Here is a 24,554-nt window from a genome sequence, read left to right on the forward strand (position 1 = left end):
ATTTTCATAATAACACAACACAACTCCTGCCCTTTCTCGTTTCTCCTTTATTATTCCCAGGTGAATCTTGCCCGACTCCACTCCTGACACTGACTCACCTTTTTCTCCCAGATTGCTTCTGACACATCAGCACTCTTACCAGAAAGCACTTCCCCTGACATGGGAGTCTACCCCCAGCAGCTCCCTCTAGTGGCACCAGAGCTCCCCATCAGGGCTGCCCACTACAACTAAAACTCCCGTGCAATCCTGTGGGCTTCCAAATAGGAGCTATACCAAAGGGATGCTGCTACCTAGTGTATTGGGGGAACACATGGCTACAGTATAACAGGTAGTCTCCTTCTGTACTTCCACTACAACAGTCTACCTGGCTGGGAAATGTACCACTAACCAACTCAGTATAGATGTCCATCTGTCTGCAACCTCCGTTACACCTTATAACCTTAAAATAAAAACTGACCCAGAATCATGTGATGCAAGTAGTCCTGAATGGAGGAGAGAGAAATGTAGGATGTCTGAGGTCTTCATTGATACCATCAGTCTTTCCCAGTTATTGTGTGTCAGTTACATTCTGAATCAACTTTACCACCCTTTGTGCTACTGAGGTGAGTCGGTGCCTAAACAGGATGTAATGCAGCCAAGTGAGGATGGATTCTATCATATACCTGTAGAAGGTGGTTAGCATAGATAGATAGATAGATAGATAGATAGATAGATAGATAGATAGATAGATAGATAGATAGATAGATAGATAGATAGATAGATAGATAGATAGATAGATAGATAGATAGATAGATAGATAGATAGATAGATAGATAGATACAGATGGAGATGTCTGGACTTTCTGAAGGATTCTGGGGAAGTAAAGGAGTTGGCGAGCCTTCTTGATCATGAGTGTGCCGTCTACATTTCAGGATGTCAGTAATGAGGTCTCAAAATTGAACAAATTTAAAGCTGATGACCTTTAAAAGTATGGCTCCTACTTGGTTCTGTGGTCATTAAGGGTGTGATTGTTGTCCTGGCACCAATGTGTCAGAAGGCAAATGTCTGGTGTCCTGGCATGCCTAACCTCTTCTTTATAAACTGTCTCATCTTTGTTGGTAATTGAGAACATGATGGCGGTAACATCAACAAACTTACTGACACAGTTGAGGGTATGGTGGGCCACACAGCTGTAGCATATGTGTACAATGAGAATAGCATTGGGGTCTCCACAGTACCCTGGTAGGCTACCTGCATAGAGGATCAGTGTTGGGGGGACATGATGTTCCCAATCTACACATGTTGGGGTCCACAAGTTATGAAATCTACCGCAAAATCCATTTACAGAGTTTGGTACTAAGGGGAAACAAGTTCATTCGTTAACGAGGCCCACTTTACAAAATGTGTCCTCCTTTATACGATCTTCACATCGAAATTCTTTCTGAACTATGCTTTCCAGCTTACCTTTTTCCTTGATTTACAGAAGCCCAAGTATGAAATTCGCTGGAAGATCATCGAAGCAACTGACGGGAATAACTACACCTTTATTGATCCATGTCAATTGCCATACAGTGAGAAATGGGAGTTTCCTCGTGACAAACTGCGCCTAGGTAGGACCCATAATGTGAAATCCACAATGCTGTTCTGCCATCTACCTAAGGGCAACCAGAAATGAGTATACCCTTCATTTTTGTAATGTTAAAATTTATAAATATTTAACAAGCCTTTTGTAATAGTAAAGAGACTTTAGCCATACAGTGTGAATTGCAGAGAAGCAGCACAGGTTCTGAGAAGGTAGTGGATCTCCCTAGTGGCTACAGTACTGAATAGTGAACCACACGGCTGTCTCTTCTTTCCAAGAATAGTACAACATGAGCATTGAATCATGAAGAGTACACTGAATATCTGTTCAGAAAGTAGAACCCCCTTATTCATGGGTGATGTGTTCCAAGACCTACTGCAGATGTCTGAAACCGTGAATAGTAGCAAGCCCCATATACTGTATAACTCATTTTTTGTTTATGCTGTAAGAACAAAAACCAGAAAGCTGATGATGTTTGGGACACCAAAGTGATCCCCATATACTTGCAAGATCTCAAAGCAGAATGAAAAACAGAAAATAAATGTGAATAGTCTTCTTCAGACACGAATTGAGAATTGACTGACTTAAGACGGTGGGGGAACTAGTTTTAAGGGCTGGAAAGCAGGAGAAAAGCGGGTTTAGGTGGTCTGATAGATAGATAGATAGATAGATAGATAGATAGATAGATAGATAGATAGATAGATAGATAGATAGATAGATAGATAGATAGATAGATAGATAGATAGATAGATAGATAGATAGATAGATAGATAGATAGATAGATACTTTATTAATCCCAGGGGGAAATTCACATATTCCAGCAGCAAAATATATTAAATTAAAGAGTGATAAAAAATTCATGTAAAAAAAACAGACAATAACTTGAATAATGTTCAACGTTTACCCCCTCTGGTGGAATTGAAGAGTCGCATAGTTTGGGGGAAGAATGATCTTCTCAGTCTGTCAGTGGAGCAGGACAGTAACAGCAGTCTGTCGCTGAAACTGCTCCTCTGTCTGGAGATTATCCTGTTTAGTAGATGCAGTGGATTCTCCATAATTGATAGGAGCCTGCTGAGCGCCCTTCGCTCTGCCACAGATGTTAAACTGTCCAGCTCTATGCCAACAATAGAGCCTGCCTTCCTCACCAGTTTGTCCAGGCGTGAGGCATCCTTCTTCTTAATGCTGCCTCCCCAGCACACCACTGCGTAGAAGAGGGCACTCGCCACAACCATCTGATAGAACATCTGCAGCATCTTACTGCAGATGTTGAAGGATGCCAGTCTTCTAAGGAAGTACAGGCGGCTCTGTCCTTTCTTGCACAGAGAATCAGTATTGGCAGTCCAGTCTTAATTTATCGTCCAGCTGCACTCCTAGGTATTTATAGGTCTGCACCCTCTGCACACAGTCACCTCTGATGATCACGGGGTCCATGAGGGGCCTGGGTCTCCTAAAATCCACCACCAGTTCCTTGGTTTTGCTGGTGTTCAGTTGTAGGTGGTTTAAGTGGCACCATTTAACAAAGTCCTTGATGAGGTTTCTATACTCCTCCTCCTGCCCACTCCTGATGCAGCCCACGATAGCAGTGTCATCAGCAAACTTTTGCACGTGGCAGGACTCCGAGTTATATTGGAAGTCCGATGTATATAGGCTGAATAGGACCGGAGAAAGTACAGTCCCCTGCGGCGCTCCTGTGTTGCTGACCACAATGTCAGATCTGCAATTCCCGAGACGCACATACTGAGGTCTGTTTGTAAGATAGTCCACGATCCATGCCACCAGGTATGAATCTACTCCCATCTCTGTCAGCTTGTCCCTAAGGAGCAGAGGTTGGATGGTGTTGAAGGCGCTAGAGAAGTCTAGAAACATAATTCTTACAGCGCTACTGCCTCTGTCCAAGTGGGAGAGGGATCGATGTAGCATATAGATGATGGCATCTTCTGCTCCCACTTTCTCCTGGTATGCGAACTGCAGAGGGTCGAGGGCGTGTTGGACCTGTGGCCTCAGGTGGTGAAGCAGCAGCCGCTCCATGGTCTTCATCACATGTGATGTTAGAGCGACAGGCCGGAAGTCATTCAGCTCACCAGGACGTGATACCTTTGGGACTGGGGTGATGCAAGATGTTTTCCAAAGCCTCGGGACTTTCCCCTGTTCCAGGCTCAGGTTGAAGATGCGCTGTAGAGGACCCCTCAGCTCTGATGCACAGACCTTCAGCAGTCGTGGCGATACTCCATCTGGACCTGCTGCTTTGCTGGCACGAAGTTTCCTCAGCTCTCTGCTCACTTGAAACTGAACGTGACGTCATTGGAGTGGGTTTGTCAATCATCCTTTCAGTAGAGAGGGAATATTACAGGTATTAAGTGACAGCACCAACCCCTGATTCGGAGTGTATTTACAGTCAGCCAAGCCCTAAAGTTGTCCCCTTATCGCACGTGTGTGACAACATACATACCAATGATAAAGTTTAATTGATTAAATTACACACAATAAAGCATTGTCTAAATAAAATAATAATAAAATACATTATACAATATTATTCTTGCATATTCATTCTCTTTCTCTCTCTCTCTCAAATGAACAAGATTCTAACATTTTAGCCTAACGCTCAAAGGATGATGGAGCAATGAAAAATATCTTGTACACACACATTATTCATACACATTTTCACATTACATTTTTACATTTGTATCTTTAAAAATATCTTAGCCTATTTTGGGTACTCATTGGCTTCTCCACTGTTCGTTATTTTCATTGTTGGGAAGCATTTCACAGTTTCTCTTAGGCTAGGTTTATACTTCATGCAATGTGACACGTGCTCCAGCGGATGCTACTGCTACGCAAGCGTTGTACTGTTTATACTTCCGTGCATACTTTACATAAATCTGGAAGATTCCACCAGGTGGCAGTGTGAGATATTATCACGGTGAGAACAGGTTCAGCTTCGATGTATTGTGAATTGCCTGAAACACCCATTAAATTCCAAGGACACCTTGCTGCAATATCTCTGAAAAGGATGGACGTTTAATGATTACATCCATCTATCCAGGGATGCGCCCATTCCAGCTAGCATTGGGCATGAGGCAGAAACAATCCCTGGACGGGGCATCAGCTCATCGCAAGGTGAACACAAGCACTCACATACACTAGCGTTATTTTAGCAGCACCAAATCTGCATATCTTTGGAAGGAAACCGGAGCACACTGACATGTAAACTCCAGGCAGGAAATACCAGTGACGTGACTCCCTGCGAGGCAGCAGTGCTACCACTCTGCCACCGTGCCGCCCCCACATGTGTAATTATTATCAGTTTTCATTATTTAAATGAAGTGATTTGTCTGTAAAATGTAACATACATACTTTAATGCATTTCATCATGAAAGTGATATCAAGTATAAATCTAAGGATTCTAAATGTGCAGAGTGTAATGTGTTCTGTGTGGCGATTGCTGCTTGCTGCTGCTGTCAGTTCAGGAGGAAGCCCCAGAAGCACGTAGCGATTAACAACTGGGTCGGTTTTAAGATGAAGTTTACAACGGTCTACTTTAATGATAAAGTAAACTATAAGGTTAAAGTGGACATTTCAAAATTTAAGCTGAAATTTCCACTTTATTCACAAAATAGACCTTTTCACCGTGTCCTTATTGTTTTCTCTATGGCTGAAATACGCTGCCCGTACATTCTGATACTGTTGTTAAGGTGCAAAAAAAAAAGACAGCACAGAAGATGGTATGTGAGACTTTTAAAATGTATCGTGTGATTATGTTGGGGAATATAAAAGTACCACAAATACATTTGTATGTTGGCATTTTGGTTCACCACATCGAACCATTCATGAAACATCGAAGCACACACATCGATCCCAGAGGATCCTCAAAGTGGCTTTCTGTCACATGTAGATAGTAAACAGAGACTCTGACATCATATTCCGACTTTTATCACACTGCGCCCCCTGACTTTTTGCTGGGACTGCAACTCACACTCACATCGCAGACGTGCTCAGAGGACTCCAATGAATACTGGGAACACGTGGCAGCCATGCTGCATGTGCGTATACATTCTGAGCGTGAATGCATACGCACATGCTTTGAAGAACTGCCTGCATCACTGCACGTACATTGCCCCATTATTCACCATAATTAAGGGTTACTTTTTGCAACAATACTGCAATAACGCAGTAACCAATGCAGACAACGAGAACACTGCTAGATAAAGGCTGCTTTATGTACTTAAAGAGTCAGAACCGTAAAAATGATGTCAGACACATAGGCACAATGGTGTGTGCAGGGTTTTACTGGCACTGTACACAGAATTTATCAATTGTTTATTTCTGGAATTTTCCATTCCATATTTTCAGGCCATGATGAACCACTAATAATTGAAAACACAGAAACCGAATCTGCGGATTAGAGGGTTTGACTGTATATGTAGTAAGGGCAAAGTAAAAATGAATACACTCAGGGATGAAGAACCATGAACAATACTGGTTTGCTCTATACTGTATGCTGAAAGTTTGCTGGAGCTCATGCAGAAGTCTTTATATTTTTAAAATGCTCTTTTGGTGAGCACGGTAGCAAAGCTCCAAACTTTAGAAATAAGAACTTTTGTTGTGTAATGGTTTTAATAGTAACGTTCTTATTTTATACAGAGCATTTTACACTATAGCCTTGCACCGTCTCATCAGCTGTTCCTCTTTACTGAACATGGAAGTAGGGCACAGAATACCTCCAGAAAGGAGAGGTCAATCCTGGTAGGAGGCAAGTGGATCATGAGAGCAGGCCTTAAGTTTCAGTTGACGTTCTCAACTGAGATCACCACAACGGTATTACACCCAGACATCTTCCCGTGGTCCAGCTTTCTCAAGACAGTAGGTAATGACAGTGCTTATGGTCCCATGGGAGGAAGAAATGGGAGTGACTTTTGAAGGAAGGAAAGATAAATATATAAAGCTGACAGTGAAATGCAGAGAAGCAGGGAGGAAGGCAAACATCTATCTTGTCGGTTTGCAGAGGCTTCCTCAGAATCTCCACCCAGAGGCTGCTGAAATTCCTGGGAGTTAATGGACTAAGGTTAAGGCAGGCAATCAGGGAGTTAGTAGAAGAGACGGAACAAGGGAGCTTCTGGCTCTGGGTAAGATGGAGGGACAAGGTGTGGAAAAAAGTGACACTTTCATTATGTTTTATTAAAGTCCACTATTTCCAGTTCTGATTTTCAGGGGCCACATCCTATTTTGCAACTATGAGTATCAATTTGCAGCACTGGTCAATCCATTAGGTGACGTAGGTTGCTGGTTAGGGTGTCATCGGCCGAAGGGCGCCTTTTATGAAGGTTAAGGGATGCACATTCTGCACACCGAAGGGTGCTGTTTATGAAACTCAAGCGTTGTGTACTCCAGAATCCCCCCAAACCTCCACTCCAAAGTTGCGTTATAGACACTATAGGGTGCAGTTTTGATATTTCAAGGGACGCACACACCAGACACAAAACGGGGACCTTGGGTTCCCTGCCAGTAGCTGGCATTTTTAAGACATCTCTTATTGTGAATTTCCCATTGGGATTAATAAAGTATCTATCTATCTATCTATCTATCTATCTATCTATCTATCTATCTATCTATCTATCTATCTATCTATCTATATTTCTATCTATCTATCTATCTATCTATTTCATTATGCACTGGCAGAATCATTAATACTGTATATTATATAATGCCTTCCACTGTGGAAAAATAAATTTTACAGCTGTTTTAAAACAGTCCTTCCTTTTGTCATACAGAGCCCTCCTCAGTGACCGTCATCACAAAGCTTCTTCCAAAATCAACAGATAGCTTGTGCTACAAGGAAAAATCAACTAAATCAAGCAAATCTTCTTGTTCTTATAAATGTCATATTTTAGCACCTTTCTTAAAAGCAGTTTATGTCAAAACACTATTAGAAAATCAAACAAGTGCATTGAATATTCATTTAATTGTCAAGTCCTGGTATTTCTTATAATTTTAAACTTTTTTTTCTTCCTTACAGGTAAAATTCTTGGTGCAGGTGCATTTGGAAAAGTAGTTGAAGCAACTGCCTTTGGCCTGGGGCAAAACGAATCTGTAAAAGTGGCTGTTAAAATGCTTAAACGTGAGTCCTTTGACTTTTTATGACTTCTGTTTTTTCTTCGTTTTCTGCGTGATCCATCCAATTTGTAAACCTGTATACCCTAAGCAGAGTTGTGGAGAAACTGAAGCCTACACCAACAAAGCACTGGGTACAACACAAGAACAAAACTTTGACAGGGTGCTAACTTATTGCAGGGTGAACACACACAAATACAGCAGGGGTCAATTTGACATCACCAGTCCACATAACCTATACGTCTTTGGACTGCATGGGAGGAAACCGGAGCCCCCAGATTAACCTCATACAGACATGGAGAAAACATGCAAACTCCACATAATGAGCACCCGGTACATGATGGCCGGTGTCTCCCTGTTGTGAGATAACAGCGCTACCACGGAGTAGCCAAACTGCTGCCCTGTATGTGATCTCAAAGCTTTTTATCATTGTTATTCATTTTAGCAGTGCTGGTCCTGCTCCGCAATCCTCCTCTTTCTTACTTTTAGTTTTTTCTTAACCTCTAATCTCTCCTTTTTCTTCTCATTTTCTCCACCCAGTTTCATCGTGCAGACTTACTTTATAGCACCACTTGGGTGTAGGCATTACAATTACCTGTTCCAAGGTGTGAATGAAGGACTTGAATTGAACTTCTCACATTTGCATTTGAATGCGCCATCAGTCAAGCACCTATGCCCGCATGCAACCTGCACAGGCTCCCAACAGGACTCCCAAATATTTGAAATGTACAGTGCCATGAAACTCTCTCATCACAGCCCTTATTCTAATGCTTTCATCATCCAACAGTGCTCATAGGCAAGCATGTGTCTGTGCAGACAGGAGCCAAATGTCGAGTAGGAGGAGCAATGTTGAGTGGGAGAGGACATACTTGAAGGGTAGGATAAAGCTTTCAAAATAAAAGTTTGTCACACATGAAGTTGTCATGAATACTCTGAAGTTTTCACAGCTTATGCTACATTTAATAGGGAAAATATACTATTTAAATATCCATCCATCCATCCATTTTCCAACCCGCTGAATCCGAACACAGGGTCACGGGGGTCTGCTGGAGCCAATCCCAGCCAACACAGGGCACAAGGCAGGAACCAATCCTGGGCAGGGTGCCAACCCACCGCAGTACTATTTAAATATACAATTTAAAAAGAATTGACAGGATACACTGCAAGAACAGTTAAACCATATTCCTAAAACACAGACCTAGACCAACAATAGCCAACCTAACGGCATGTTGATTTCAAGCTGTCATTTTTTAAACTTCATTTCATGCTGAGAGTTTTTTTCAATCTCCATTACATGCTGCCATCAACTTTAAATGATGATTTCGAGTCCGTGCTCTAGTGTCATGTCCATACACTTAGATTTTATTCTTAAATTCATGCCATCAAAAGCCCAAATAACAGTCTGGCACACAGCAGTAGCAGCTATCTGCCATTCAAGAGTACGGGGTTCTCTTCCCGATCCATCACTTTTCAGTTTTCATTTCACATTCTGTATTTTTAATTTCGCTTTCAGGACGTCACATTTTCCTCATTCTAAGCTCTCAACATTTAGTGTTCATTTCATGCCTTCACTGTCTCTTCATTTTATCTTCTCACTTTCTATTCTTCATTTCACTCTTGGCCTTTTTAATCTTCATTTCAGGCCGTCACTGATCACGCCTAAAGAGAATGCAGTGACATTCGCTTTCCTATTCTTATTGCTTGCTGTTTGGCTTGCTTCATCTACCCATTAATAGTATCGTTTATGTCTCCATAAATGTTTATGTCATATTATTGGAATATTGAGTAGTCCTGATATGTATGAGTAAGCTACATCCCAGTAAACTACTCTGGCTTTCAGCTTAATGATGCAATGCACTTAGCAGACAGTCAGGGCCGGATTTATATGAAAAGAGGCCCTAGGCTATTCCACTTATGAGGCCCTTTCACCTTCCATTTTTAAGTTTGTAAATTACATGAGAGATAATAAAATACATCATTACTGTGATTAACCAATACATTTTTATGTTTGTTTATTAGTCATATGCGTAGAATTTCTCCTTATTTTCATTTCAGTGTTTTAGTGTTCACTGTTTTTAGAATAGTGTAATTTTAATTTTGCTAACAATTTGAATGTAGGCCCCTCTTGATCTTGAGGCCCTAGGCTGAAGCCTAGTTAGCCTATAGGAAAATCCGGCCCTGCAGACAGTTCTTCGGATTCGAAGGGCCATCCTTTCCATTAAAGGGGAACAGAACTTAAACACTTCAATGATTTGCACCGTTAGCCTAAGCTACCATGTGGCCAAAAGATCTGGTGTGTCATTCTACTTTTTACACTTGAATCAATAGATCATACAAGAGTAAACGCAAAAAAAAAACACGATAAATGTGTTTATTTATTTTAGGATATTCTTTGCACAGACAAAACCTGGGCTGGGATTTCAAGCCAGAAGTTTGGTCTTGCAGAATGACGAGATTTCCTATTAACTTCACATCATGACCAATCAGATGTTAACAGGCCATATGCAGGCCCTCCTACTCGACAATATAGTTCCTCCCACTCAATATTACTCCTCCTACTCAACATTTGGCTCCTGGCTGCAGTGATACCCTTCTCCTCATAGGGGCAGAGAAAGAGTGCAGCCTGACATTACACAAACGGAAGTCCGCTGAAGCTGCAACCATCCACTTGGTGGCTTCTATTGCTCCCCAGATGAGCTTCTTTGTGTCTTTGTAACCTGAAGGTCGCAGGTTTCACATCTCAAGAGTGGTGAGTGTCCTGGCAGCTGCCATAGAGTGAATTCCTGGACTGAAACAAAAGTGTAACTAAAATTTCATTAGATACATTTAAAGGAATAAAGTAACCCATTAGGTGTATTATATCAGTGATAAAAAAGGGTGAAAATTGCAAAAGGAATTTAAAAATTATCTGTAGCAGTCAAATCCAGAATATATTGAACTCTGATGCAATGCAGGTTGTGCTGTTGTAATCTCGGTGGGCAGCTCTGCCATTAACTCTCCATGAAATGCCTGTGGTGCAATAAAATAGACACCAAATGAGCTGTCACTTCCTTAGTGGGCTCGTCTCTCACATAGTCGAGGGTTTTTGCCCTAGCTAGCTGGCATGTGCCAAATCAGGTGATGTTTCACATGATTGCCAAGCAGGCCAAGTATTATCTGCTCAAAGTACATAACACTGTCATTGTGGACTTGCTTGCTGCTTTTAAAGGACTTTAAAGACTTCCGAATTTCAGGATTGCTGATCAGGTCTGTCACGTCAGTTTCTTAATACGTACTCTATCCTATGCTATTCATTTAAACATTCAGTGAGCTCAGAAGGTGTTCAGACCCCTTCACCTTCTGCACTCTTTATTGTGTTGTAGATTTAATGTTAAGTGAATAAATTTGCCATTTTTGCCCATCAAACTACACTTAATAACCTAAGTGAAAGCATTTCTTTCTGAAAGGTTTGCAAATGTATTCATACAATTTATTCATACAAGTATTGGGACCCATTGCTGTGGCACTCTGCAAGAGAACATTATCCTTAAAATTGCCTTTCTGTTAAGCTAGGACATAATGACATTTTTTACCACCACATTTAAATTAGAAAATGAGATCATATATCACATTTAACTTTATATTTTGTTCTCTGATAACAGTTTACATATAAAAAAATATATTTCTTTTAACCAGATATTACCCATGACTCTTAATGGTTAGCTATTTGGGAACTTTACATAATACGTAATAGCAGATGTGTGTTTCCAGACAATACCATTTATCTGTATGCTGATTGGTGTGTTTGAAATGATTCATAGTAATTACAGTATATGTAAATGAACCTAGCTGTTAGGTTTTTTCAGTCTGCCATGCTTCATTAAAAGAGAGTATATGGGAGTCTACCTTTAGGTGTAAATAAAGGACATCCATGTATGTAATGAAGGCTCAAGACTCTTCTTTATTTACTAAGTATTTTCTACAGTGTACTCCAAACTGTGGTCTGGTGCATTGTGTATTTTTCTTTGAGATGTGTCTAGAACTTGATTGGGGTCCATCTCGCCACATGCCTGTGTATATGAGGATTCGCAAATGATAGTCAGGACAAAAACCAAGTCATGAAGTTCAAGGAACTCTCTGTAGACCTCTGTGATAAAATTGTGTTGAGGCATAGATCATGACAAAGGTATTAAACCATTTCTAAAGATTTGAGTGTTACCAGGAGCACAGTGGCCTCAATAATTGTGAAATGGAAGACGTTTAGAAACACTAGGACTCTTTCCAGCGTTGGCTATCCAGCCAAACTAAGAGAACAGTCAAGAAGGGTCTTGGCCAAGGAAATGACCAATAACCCAATGGTCACACAGCTTCAGAAGTCTTCTGCCAAGATGAGAGAACCTGTCAGAAGGACACAGATTTCAGCAGGACTCCATCAATTAGGCATTTATGGTAGAGTGGTTAGATGGAAACCATTCTTGAGGATAAGGCACATGACAGCCCTCTTGGAATTTGCCAAATGACATTTAAAGGAATCTGAGAGCTGGAGGAAAAAGATTCTTCTGGATTAACTCGTTTGGGCAGAACTCCAAGTACTATGTTTAGCGAAGACCTGTCATTGTTCATCACATGCCTAATAACATTTCTGTGGTGATGCATGGTGGAGGCACCATCATGCTGTGGGGGTGTTTCTCAGCGGCAGGGACAGAAAGACTAATCAGAATGGAGGGAAGGATGAGAGAAGCCAAATACAGAGAGGTTCTTGAAAAAAAAAACCTGCTCCAAAGTGCACATGACTTGCGACTAAGGTGACAATTCACTTTTCAACATGACAATGATCCAAAGCATACTGGAATGGATTCAGAACAAGTCTCTGACTGTCCTTGGCCCAACCAAAGCTTAGACTTAAACTCCATAGAACATCTGTGAAAAGACGTGAATATGGTAGTTTACAGATACTTCCCATCCAGTCTATTGGAGCTTGAAGGGATCTGACAGGAAGAATTGGATAAACCACCCAAATCCAGGTGTGCAAAAGTCCTTTCACAAAGTCTTTCACCACACCATGTTTTATATGAAGAGGAGGCAAAAATATCTTTGTTGAGTTAGCAGATGGTTTGTGGGCCACTCTTTTCTGCCCTTATGAAGCGGGAATTTTCTCTACTCTCATCCATCCATCCATCCATTTTCCAACCCGCTGAATCCGAACACAGGGTCACGGGGGTCTGCTGTGGCCAATCCCAGCCAACACAGGCAGGAACCAATCCTGGGCAGGGTGCCAACCCACCGCAGGACACACACAAACACACCCACACACCAAGCACACACTAGGGCCAATTTAGATTCGCCAATCCACCTAACCTGCATGTCTTTGGACTGTGGGAGGAAACCGGAGCGCCCGGAGGAAACCCACGCAGACACGGGGAGAACATGCAAACTCCACGCAGGGAGTAGTATGGCTGTCCAGTTTATAGCACTTGGTCTATCAAAGCTGTATTCCATTGCCACTACTTTTAGTACATCACTAATTTTCCAGTGTAATTTGAGACAACAATTAGAAAAACAAGTGATTGCAGTAAAATGTTACCTTGATAAGAAACTTTAAAGGTGATTTTTTGTGATCAGAAGGCCAAAATCTGTAAGATATACCTAAAAATGTTCAGGAAGAAAAATGTTCATTGTTCAGTGAAACTGATAGATGGATGTTTGCCCCGTTTTCCTCCCACATCTCAAAGACATGTGTTTTAGGTTAACTGTCAAGTTAAACTGGCCTGGTATAAATGTGTGAGGCCTGCCTTGCACCAGTGATGCTGGGATAGGCCTCATCTCCATATGACGTCATTCTTATAAGATAAATTGTCTATATATGCTATTACAAATATGAGAGGGGGTCACTAACAGGAGCTCACTTCCTTACAATACTTTTCCTCACATTCAGCGTCCAGCATATGCTTATTTTCATTTTCCATTCAAGGCACTCCTCTTTCTTGAAATATATGAGACGCATTATTAAGTTTGTTTCTTTACTTTTCGACTCTTTCCAGCGACAGCTCATTCGGATGAGAAGGAGGCTCTGATGTCAGAACTGAAGATCTTGAGTCACTTGGGACACCACAAGAACATTGTGAATCTGCTAGGAGCCTGCACCCATGGAGGTCAGTGTTTCCATTTGAACTTCTACTCTTTGTACATGACACATAGTTTTGTTGCCTGTTAGCGATAGAATCTATATTTTTCTTTCATTTGTGCTGCTTGTGCTCCTAGTTGGTCCACATGGCAGCCACCTGGTTAACATTGCTGCCTAACAGCGCCAGGGGTCTGGTTTTGGGTCTGCTCACTGTCTACGTGGAATTTGTATTTTCTTCTTCATGACCTTGTGGGGTGTTTCTGGGAACACCAGTTTCTTCCCACATCTTAAAGATGAGCAGGACAGCTTTAGTCACGAGTCAAAATTGAAATGGCCTGGCATCCCATGTTGAGTTGATTTGAAGTGTGACAATCAGTGTATAAATGTTCACTGTCTGGCACCCAGAGGTTTAAAAACAGGTACAAAACTAATTAATTTTGACAATTTTGACTCTCAAGGTTAAGGTTCAAGGTTCCAGGTTTTAATTTAGTCATGTGTACATAATAGAACATAAAATTTGTCTTATATGTTGTATCCGATTAAAGACAGAAATAAAACAAACAAATAGGAACAAGACAGGTTAAAATGAGCAGAGAAATTCTAAAATATTGACATCATTTGAAGCACAGTTTATTCGCTAAATAAACTGTAGCAGCTTGAAAAGTGCAAATGTACCAAAAACTGGTTACATAAGAAAAACAAAACACTTTATAATCTCATGGCTGCAGTCAGGTCCCATGTGGTGGGATGCAGCAACGCACTGTGTCAGCACAACCTCCTCATCCTCCTCCTCCTCCGACATTCCTCCTTAAAAAGATGTTTGACAATAGGAAGAAAGGAATTTCTGGAACGGTTTGAGTGGGTTTTTAAAGCGACTCTCCTTCCTGATTTACTGAAGTTAAGTTCTGTATGTAAAGGGTGTTCATCATCAGTTGCGATGGTTTTCAATTTTTTTCGACATTGCCCCCTGACACACACTTCCCAGTTCATCTACGTCAGCCCTAATAACTTTAGTTGCATGTTTGTTAATCTGCTGGAGCTTATTATGTTTACTTTGTCAGTCCATTAAACCAGGCAATTAAGCTGAAAACGATGAAAGACTGGATCACACGGCTATAAAAGGTCAACATGGGGTCCTTTTCCACATTAAACAGTTTGAGTTTATGGAGGAGAAATTATCACTGATTGCATTTAGAGTACAGTATATGCTTTTAGTATTAAAATTCAAATAAAAATAATTAAGTGTTTAGATTCAGTCAGTATTTCTACCTCCTCCCCAGAACAGTGATGCGTGAACATGCAGATATCTGCTTCTTAAAGTTAAATATCATTTCTTTGTTGTTTTTTGATATTCGGAGTAAGATGGTTCATTTTACACCAATTTACTAAATAATCAACTTGATTTAAGTCATTTAAGCAATTTAAGATTTACTTAATAGATTTCATCCTTCTCAGATATACACACTCTCCTATTAAAACAAAACTGAGTGCCATTATCAACAATGCTGCACATCCTCTCCATTACACACTAACACTGAGGACTTTCAGTCATTGAATTACTTAGCAGAAGTATGTCAAGAAACACAACTTGGGTTCCTTTATACCAGCAGCGATACACCTGTATAGTGCCTCACTGGGACTGGGACTGTCAAAAGAGAAGTGTTCCTTCTTTTTAATTTTCTTCCTTTTTTGTCATTCTGGTGTGTGTTCAGATCATTGTGTTTGTGTCATAAACAGTTTGGGCATCAAAGTGACCCCGTTTAATGTCCAAAAAAGAAAGAAAGAAAGAAAGGCTTTGGCAAAAAGTAGTACTGTAATGGTAGCCAAGTTGATATGAAATGTGGCAGCTCATAGTAGACATCTGTCCGTCATGAACTCCAGGTCAAAATGTTGTCTTCCTTACAGGTCAGGTGGTTTTTAAAGAGGTAGAAGCGGAAGAAGTGGGATAGTGAGTACAAATGACATCAGAGTCTCTTAGATAAGTCTGCACTGACTCTAGGCCAAATCATAGGGTTAAAGCAGGTGTTACATTCAAACTCTTCCCCAAATTTTTAACCAACTCGTACCCACAAGGCAAACCCTAAGCTTGTGTATCTATCTATCTATCTATCTATCTATCTATCTATCTATCTATCTATCTATCTATCTATCTATCTATCTATCTATCTATCTATCTATTATATAGTGCCTTACTATCTACCTATCTATAAAAAGAAGGTACAGAGCTTATCTGCCTTTGATTATCATAGCAAATGTAAGATTGCTGATGAATAAAATGGATGAGCTCTCAGCAATGATCAGGAGCCAAGGTGAATACAAACTCAGCAACCTTATGGGCTTAGAGTGGGTTATGCGGTTGCCCTGAAAGAATTTAAAATCATGAGGTTGGACAGAAGCAGGTCCAAAAGCAGCAAGAAGAAAGGAAGCAGGCTAGCCATTTTTCTGAATGAGAAATGGTGCTACCCCAGACACATTACTATTAAGGCGAAGTTATGCGACCTGAATATTGAGCTACTTCCAGTGGGCTTACGACCTAATTGTATGCCGAGAGAGTTTTCACATGCCATTTTGCTAGCAGCTTACATCCCCCACTTGTCAGGTGCGATTGCAACAGACACAGTATATTCTGTAATTAACAAACGTACTACTGATAATCCAAATGCTTTCATTACAATTTTTGAGGACTTTAGCCATGATTCACTTTCCTCTCATCAATTTTTACCAGTTTGTGGACTGTGAAACTAGAGAAAAATGGACCCTGGACTTATTGAACGTAAATATTATAGGCACATAACTCAGTTGCTTTACCACATTTAGGCCGATTGTACCATAATTTGGTACAGCTGATACCTGCATATAAACCCATTGTCCAGCAGCTGCCATCCCCCACCAGGACCATGCAGGAATGGACAGTGGAGGCAGAGGAGGCTCAGAAGGATAACTTTGAAAATACTGACTGAATATTTTCTACTGGACCATGCAGCAAGGTGACTCAGTGTTAGGCATTGCAGCCTTTTTTTGCCCTGGATGTTCCATTCCCCACTGAATATCTCCAATGTAAAAAAATATTTTTTTCTCAAAGTTGTAATTTTCTGCCAGAAAGTCTCATGATAATGTTGGGTTGGTCTTCTTTGCTGAGGAGCTAAGCTATGGCTGCCCACAACTATGGACTCGACTATTGCCAGTGTGAAAATGAGCTTGTGGAACTCTGAATCTGTCTTCAGAGATCTGATAATGTTTGTTACTGAATTCTCACAACGTCTAATGATAGAATACATTTTGCTATGTGAGCTGTAGTTTTCCATGTAAATTTTTTGCTTCTTTCTTGTATCATTTTCATTGTATTCTTGTTTTCCTTATAAACAACCTAATGAAACTGCACAGTGTGACAGCTAATTTATAAAGCAAGAGGCTCCAACACTGTGGTTTTAGATTTTGATTCCAGCCTGCTCCTTAATTAGAAATCATGTATTGCTAGTAATGAAAAATACTTTTTTGTCTCCATTTCTCTTCATCTCTTCTTCAAAAATGGAATTTGTAATTTTTTTCTTATATTCCAAAAAGAGTAAATTCAGAGTCTTTAATCGGCTAACCAACACCACCACCAACATTTATTTGCTTACCACATTTCATACATGCCAAAAAAATAAAAAAAGTAGAAATAGATAAGAATAAGAATGAGGAAATGACATGCCAAAAATAGTAGAAAAAGAACTAATTAATATACAATTACATAACACAGATAAACAAATAATAGAAAATGTGGAGTCCTTATAAATGGATTTGTTTTTAAGTCTCTAATAATAAGTCCAGTGCTATGGTCAGATGGTAGGTGAGGACAGAATAAATAAATAAATAAATAAATAAATAAATAAATAAATCTCTCTATTATAATAAAAAAATCCTGGGACGAGACAAGACTTTTTAGCCTGGGATGAGAAGAGACTTTTTCAGAGCAAAACAAGACTTTGTGGCAAGAAATTTAACCACTCCCGGGGCCGGAAATAAAAGACAAAGAGTAGATGACAAAGTAGAACGTCATAAAGAATTCAAAAGCGTTGGCGTGATTCGCACGCAGAGCAGGTTAGAGATAATGAAAGTAGGAAAATTCATAAGTCTCAAAAAAATGATAGTAAAGATCGCATTAGTGCAAACAAACAGAAATTATTACTTGGTGAAATAACGGAACAGCTAAAAGAGATCAAATTTATTGTTTGGATTTAAACTTTAAGTTGTAGATAGTCTATTCCGTGTTGCCACCAGGAACAAGTAGCGTTTCTTCCCAATGAAGAGGCGTATCTGCAAGAATTAAAAAAATTGTTGTTTGGTGAAAGTGAAATCTACATACGCGAGCGGCAGGGAGTCCCGAACAAGATTCTGTACAAATAAAAAACATAAACCAAAACAAAATCTACTGTGGCTCCAAGGCCAAAAGACCACCCACCCCTCACTTGATATTCTACCTAACATAAATGTACTTAAGCTGTTCCTTATTATTTTTTGTAAGTTTTGACCTGGAGGATTTGATGCCTGCGATGGGTTGGCACCCTGTCCGGGATTGGTTCCTGCCTTGTGCCCTGTGTTGGCTGGGATTGGCTCCAGCAGACCCCCATGACCCTGTGTTCGGATTCAGCGGGTTGGAAAATGGATGGATGGATGGATTTGATGCAGTGGGTCTCCTCGACAGGTGGAGGGTCTGTCCACTTATGCTCCATCATCACAAGCAGCTGTATAGGATTTTGATCAGGTGGTGGTAGCGATGATGGTGCAACAACTCCACCACAGAAAAATAGAAAAGGATGCAGAGTAAAGTAAAGATTAGTAATGATTTCAAATCCATGAAATATATGATATTTTTAGGCATATATAAACAATTAGAAGCAGAACTAAAAGAACTAAAATCTTGCTATGAGAAAACAAAAAACAGTCAAAACAAGTTGTTTGAAAATAGTGAAGCACAGTGAAGTACTAATTTGCTTCGGCTTACAAAACATTTTAATGAAGTCTTAAGAAAAAGAAACTTAACAGTAACTAAAATGTTTTGATTGGCATAATGAGCTCTAGTATACTGTATATTTATATGACATGACATATTACAGATTGAATTGGCTTCGAATTAAGAAAATTGATAGATTAAAAACCTGCAATTATCTATAAGCTGAATGTAGCCATACCACACAAATCTAAAATCTGTCACTTGCAGTTACTATGCCAGTAGTAAGCAAGCAGGTAGTGAACCTGGGGCACATTGGAGCCACCTGAGAAGCCATTTTGCAGACTGGTTAGGGTGTGCACTGTCATTTGCTTACAGCATCAGCTCCATTCCTGGTCACATGGCACTGATGAATAGTTAAACTGTCCTTATGAAAGATGGCAATGTGTGGAAGCTAATAGCCCAACTTTCTGTGTTCTAACTGGACTTATCCCTGTGTTCTAGTATAGATCCTGCAGCAAAGCAAAGCTGTTAAACAAATGAGCTAACTGTTCCACATATGAAAATTCATATTTGTTTCTTTTTTATACTCACTAATTTACACCATAATGTTATGTTTATTTAATTAACTGAAAGTTTCATCTAAATCAACTTACAAATAACATGGAGATAGTTCAGATAGTTTTTGTATTTTTAAAATGTGATTGGAAGATGACATGATGCGTTTAGATGACATAAGTAGTCGGTGATAGGAACTGTACTGGCTCCATTTTAATTTGCACATTAAATCCTGGGCTACTCAATGCAAACCACACCTTCAGAATTATTAAATTTATATGTTAATACTGCTTCCTTTGTCTTTTTTGTTTGTAGGTCCGGTGCTTGTCATTACTGAATACTGCAGCTATGGTGACCTGTTAAACTTCCTCAGGCAAAAATCTGAAAATTTCCTTACTTGCATCAGAAATGGGATAGTGATGCAGGAAAACAATGACTATCAGAACCTGACAATTGATAAGAAATATCTACGAAGGTAAAAAGATAACACAATAGACCTGTATATATATCACAGCATCCACGATTGAATAAAATAGATAAAACACAGGAATCAAGCAAACAAGCAAAACTCCATATTTAGATATTCCCTGAAGACCCTACTCAATCCAGGCCTGTAGGTCCCTTCTCAAGAAACAAGTGTTCTAACAGAAACCAGAACATAAATGGGAAACAGAATAATACAGCCATAGAAATCTAATGCTCCTTCTGACTATTTTACTCTACTGCTCCTATCCATTTCACACATACTGTTTGAAGGAAAAGACGCATATACAAGAATGATTTGAGGCTGGCCCATGACCCCATATAATGAAAAGAAATCAAAAAAGAAATGATCTCTTTACAAAGATGATAAATTGAGACGGGTATCCAATGTAGAACAAAGTCAAACATGGCCGACTTTCCGGTCATATAGGATCCAGGCAAGAAGGGTTAGGGAGGGCGGACAAAGGGAGTGATGTCAGCAATGGAATGGCTGTCAATGTTCCATTCTGTAGAGAGAGGAAGAGAGAATGCATTAGCACACAGCGCCAACCCCTTGTTCAGTGGGCAATTACTATTACCAGAGTCTTTTAGCTGCTTCCCAAAAGCATGCAGAGACACGTCTAACTCTGAGTCAATAAAACTGTTTTTTATTAGTCCTTTAGATGTTCCATTTTTGTTAGCAGTCAGTTAGCCAATGGCACTGAAATATCAAAACTGAATATTCACATTTAAAGCAGAAGAACCCACGTCTGGAATTAAAAAAAAAAAAAATTCTACCAGTTGGCGACAGTTCACACTGCACCAAGTATAGAGTGCCAACCATCTACGTAAATAGCTGAATTGTAAGATAAGAGTCAGCAGTGGAATTATTATCTTGAGGTTATGCATGAAACTTCTTGACCCCCAGGCCCATACCTTCTATCCTGAAGGTTACACTGAGAATCAAACACCAGTACTGGAGCCATTGCTGATTCTTCTAACAACACCTGTATCTATTTACAGTGACAGTGGGGTTTCGAGCTCTTGTTCAGTTGGCTACCAGGAAATGAAGCCTGTTAATTCAGCAAACAACTCAGCCCAAGGTAAAATATTCACCATTTTTTTTCCTATAAACAGTACTATGCCTTTACTGTAGCCTCCCGCTTAAGTACGCACCCGTTTAAGTACGCATTCCGGTTAAGTACGCATATTTTTCCCTAAAATTCTGGGTTCAAGATTTAATAGTTAAACATGTCATGAATCGTCATTTGGTGAAGGTTTTGAAGTTTCTTGCGTTTGGCTTTGAGGGAGACAGTCCGGATCTTGCTCTGAAATGATTCAAACGATTTCTTAAGATCATCGAATGTATCATCAGCTTCAATTTGAACTTCAGAGCAGAGCAGCTGATCCTCGATAACACGCTATGGCCCTCTTACTGGTAGCAGACGTTTTGCTTAGCTTCGAGATGATTTTGCAGCATTGAGACTCATTGAGACGCTTGCCGTTTGGTTTCTTTGACATCGTAGCGAAATGCAAGCTATTTGGGAGTGGCGGCTAAGTACGCGCAAACTTCGCAGGTTCAAGTTGCGTTTTGGGAGTGGCCAACCTAAAGTACGCACCTACCGGCTAAGTACGCACAAACTTCGCAGGTTCAAGTTGCGTTTCGGAGTGGCCAACCTAAAGTACGCACCTATCGGTTAAGTACGCACAAACTTCGCAGGTTCAAGTTGCATACTTAAGTGGGAGACTACTGTATGATTAGATTACTTATTTCATATGGTACATTTTTAAATTCAGACTGTACACTCCCCTCTAGTAATTATAAAGTCTTATAGACTGAGCCAATATTAATTTTATTTGGGCCAGTATAGGAGTCAACTGGGAACCTGGATAAACCTATATTTTATGTTTGAGCTATATAAAAAACTTGGTAGCCGAGAGCCATAGTAGAGTTTACATTGTGCTGCTGCTATTTATTTAATGGGTGGAGTGGTGGCTCTGAGGCTAGGGATCTGCACTGGCAATAAGAAGGTTGCTGGTTCAAATCCCGTAAACACCAGAAGTGACTCTACTCCTTTGGGCCCTTGACCTGCAATTGCTCTGTCCTGGGTATGACGTTAATCTGCATCCAGCCCTGCATGTAGACCCTCCAATCTGAAGGGAAAAATCTTGGGGTTGGTGGCAGAATTGGCACTCTAGCTACCATAAAAATCCCCACACTGTTCCATTCCACCTGAACTAGCGTGGTGCTGAGGTGTCACCCACTGCATGCACTCGGGTCCTAATCTTGGATCCTGAGTTGGTATGACAATGCGCTCTATCAGCTTGTGCTTCTAACCTATTTATTTATTTATTAAAATCCCATCCTGTACAAATAATGAGGGTCATTTTCATTTTTCCATCCTCATTTAGATTTAGCTCTCTTCAAGCACTCTAGTTTTATTAAAATGCTATTGTGATGTGCTCTTATTGTGAATTCTTTTTCAGGGTCCACATGTGATTATATTGAAGATGATTGCTGGCCACTGGACATGGATGATTTGCTGAGATTTGCCTATCAGGTGGCACAGGGAATGCATTTTCTTGCGTCAAGAAATGTAAGAGAAATTCAAAAGATTGCAAAGCGTAAAAAGCATAAGAATATTAGAAACTCAGGTGTAAGACAAGTGTAAAGTTCAAGAGTTTTATATATGATATGTATTCTCACTTCTTATTTTTGGACATTATACCAATGTCCACCACAATCCACAGGGCCAATTTCAAGGAAACATTCATGCCATTCAAAGCATGGACTGTATAGAAACCACCAGAAAAGTTGAAGCTCTTATCTTTCATCTAACCAAAACTGTTTAATGCCTCCTTAGGACAAATTAGCACAATAGAACATAAGAACAATCTAGTCAAGAACGGATCATTCAGCTCCACAAAGCTCACCAGTCCTATCCATTTATTTTTTTCCAAAATAGCAAGTTTAGTATTGAAGGTCCCTAAAGTCCTACAGTTCACAACACTACTCGGTCACTTATTCCATGTGTCTGTGGTTCTCTGCGTGAAGAAAAATTTCCTAAATGTTTTTGTGAAATTTACCCTTAACAAGTTTTCAACTGTGTCCTCGAGTTCTCGATGAACTCATTTTAAAGTCACAGTCTCGATCCACTGGACTAATTCCCTACATAATTTTAAACACTTCAGTCATGTCTCTTCTTAATCTTCATTTCCCTAAAATTTAAAGTCTCAGCTCTTTTAATCTTTCTTCATAACTCATCCCCTGTAGCCCTGGAATCAGCCTAGTTGCTCTTCTCTTGACTTTTTCTAGTACTGCTATGTCTTTTTTGTAGACCAAAACTGCACACAGTGCTCCAGATGAGGCCTCACCAGTGTGTAATAAAACTTGAGCAGAACCTCCTGTGACTTGTACTCACACATCATGCTATATAACCTGGCATTCTGGCAGTTGATAGTGTCGAGTCCACCATGACTCCTAAATCCTTCTCATCAGGTGTACTTTCAATTTTCAGACATCCCATTGTGTATTCAAACCAAACTCCACTCCAAAAATTCTTTCATAAGAGAATGATTGAGAAATATTTTAAAAATTCACTTAAATTATATTGTACAAATACAACCACACAACCATCATAAGTGATGAGTACAATCAAGAAGGGTTTAATTCACCTTTCATCATTGTTTTACTTGGGATCTGTCCTGTAGGTATGAAGGCTTTAAGGTAAATGAAGCCAAAAGTTAGGGGGAGGCATGTGTTGATTATTGTCCTTTCTTCTAGGATTAGTGCCTATTGAAAGAGACCCTGGTTGTCCTTACAAGTTTATCACCCTTGATCAAGGCTTCTTTTGCAGCCGGTAAAGATGTGCCTTAGTGTTGTAGGTGTCTGGCAGATGTGGCCATCTGGATCATTCCCAACCTACACTTTGGCCAGCATGGCCGTTCTTAGCAGTTTGGGGGCCCTACACGTTTCAGAAATGTGCAGGCCCCGGATGGGGGGGGGGGTTCTGGGCGGTAGGAGCTCCCCCGGAGCTCAAGAGGGTGTTCTAATAAAACGTCTGGAAAAGGCCTTAGATGACCAGTAAGCCTACATGTACGCTTGTGTGTATGCAGAGTGGTAAAATATTGATTTTGTTCTGGATCTGGTAAAGGCCGGTAATATAGGGATATTTCATGATTTTATGGGGATCTCTCTGAATGAATCCAAAACAAATCTCTAAAATTAACGCTTGCTATAGTGCATTTGGCAAAGTTACACTGGCATGACAATATTATTAGGGATTTAGGTGAAGATTTCAATTTGGACATTATTCCTACACAGTACCGATCGAGTAGATAGATAGATAGATAGATAGATAGATAGATAGATAGATAGATAGATAGATAGATAGATAGATAGATAGATAGATAGATAGATAGATAGATCTTTATTGTCATTGTCACTTTTACAAAGGAACAACGAAATTGAAGGTGCAATCAACTCAGTGTGAGGAATAAGGGTTAAAATGACAAAAAGACAGAATATAATAACAAACCGAATAGTAATAAATATACAAATTGCACTTGTTGACCTAAGGTATATATTGCACATTGGAAGAATAATATAGAGCAGTTTTATTTTGAGTTCAGGGCCATGATTGCTTTCGGATAAAAGCTGTTTTTAAGGCGGTTTGTCCTAGTTTTCATAGCTCTGTATCTCTTGCCCGATGGCAAAAGCTGGAAGAGGCAATGACCGGGATGTGATGAGTCCTGCGAAATGTCTATTGCTTTTTTGCGGCTTCGGGAGGTGTAGATTTGTTCCAGAGTGGGGAGGGTACAACCAATTG

General features: G+C 40.1%; 1 protein-coding gene across 1 annotated transcript in view; it reads left to right on the forward strand.

Annotated features, from left to right (window-relative positions):
- Positions 1 to 24,554, forward strand: part of csf1ra (colony stimulating factor 1 receptor, a) — a 156,260-nt gene that overhangs the window by 103,486 nt on the left and 28,220 nt on the right. Inside the window, exons 12-17 of the mRNA XM_028813046.2 lie at positions 1,463 to 1,589; positions 7,575 to 7,676; positions 13,690 to 13,800; positions 19,579 to 19,738; positions 20,749 to 20,828; positions 22,213 to 22,322. Coding sequence (XP_028668879.2) covers positions 1,463 to 1,589; positions 7,575 to 7,676; positions 13,690 to 13,800; positions 19,579 to 19,738; positions 20,749 to 20,828; positions 22,213 to 22,322 — 690 coding nt within the window. The remainder of the gene's footprint in view (positions 1 to 1,462; positions 1,590 to 7,574; positions 7,677 to 13,689; positions 13,801 to 19,578; positions 19,739 to 20,748; positions 20,829 to 22,212; positions 22,323 to 24,554) is intronic.

Source organism: Erpetoichthys calabaricus, chromosome 11, assembly GCF_900747795.2.
Source record: "Erpetoichthys calabaricus chromosome 11, fErpCal1.3, whole genome shotgun sequence".
Lineage (NCBI taxonomy): Eukaryota > Metazoa > Chordata > Cladistia > Polypteriformes > Polypteridae > Erpetoichthys > Erpetoichthys calabaricus.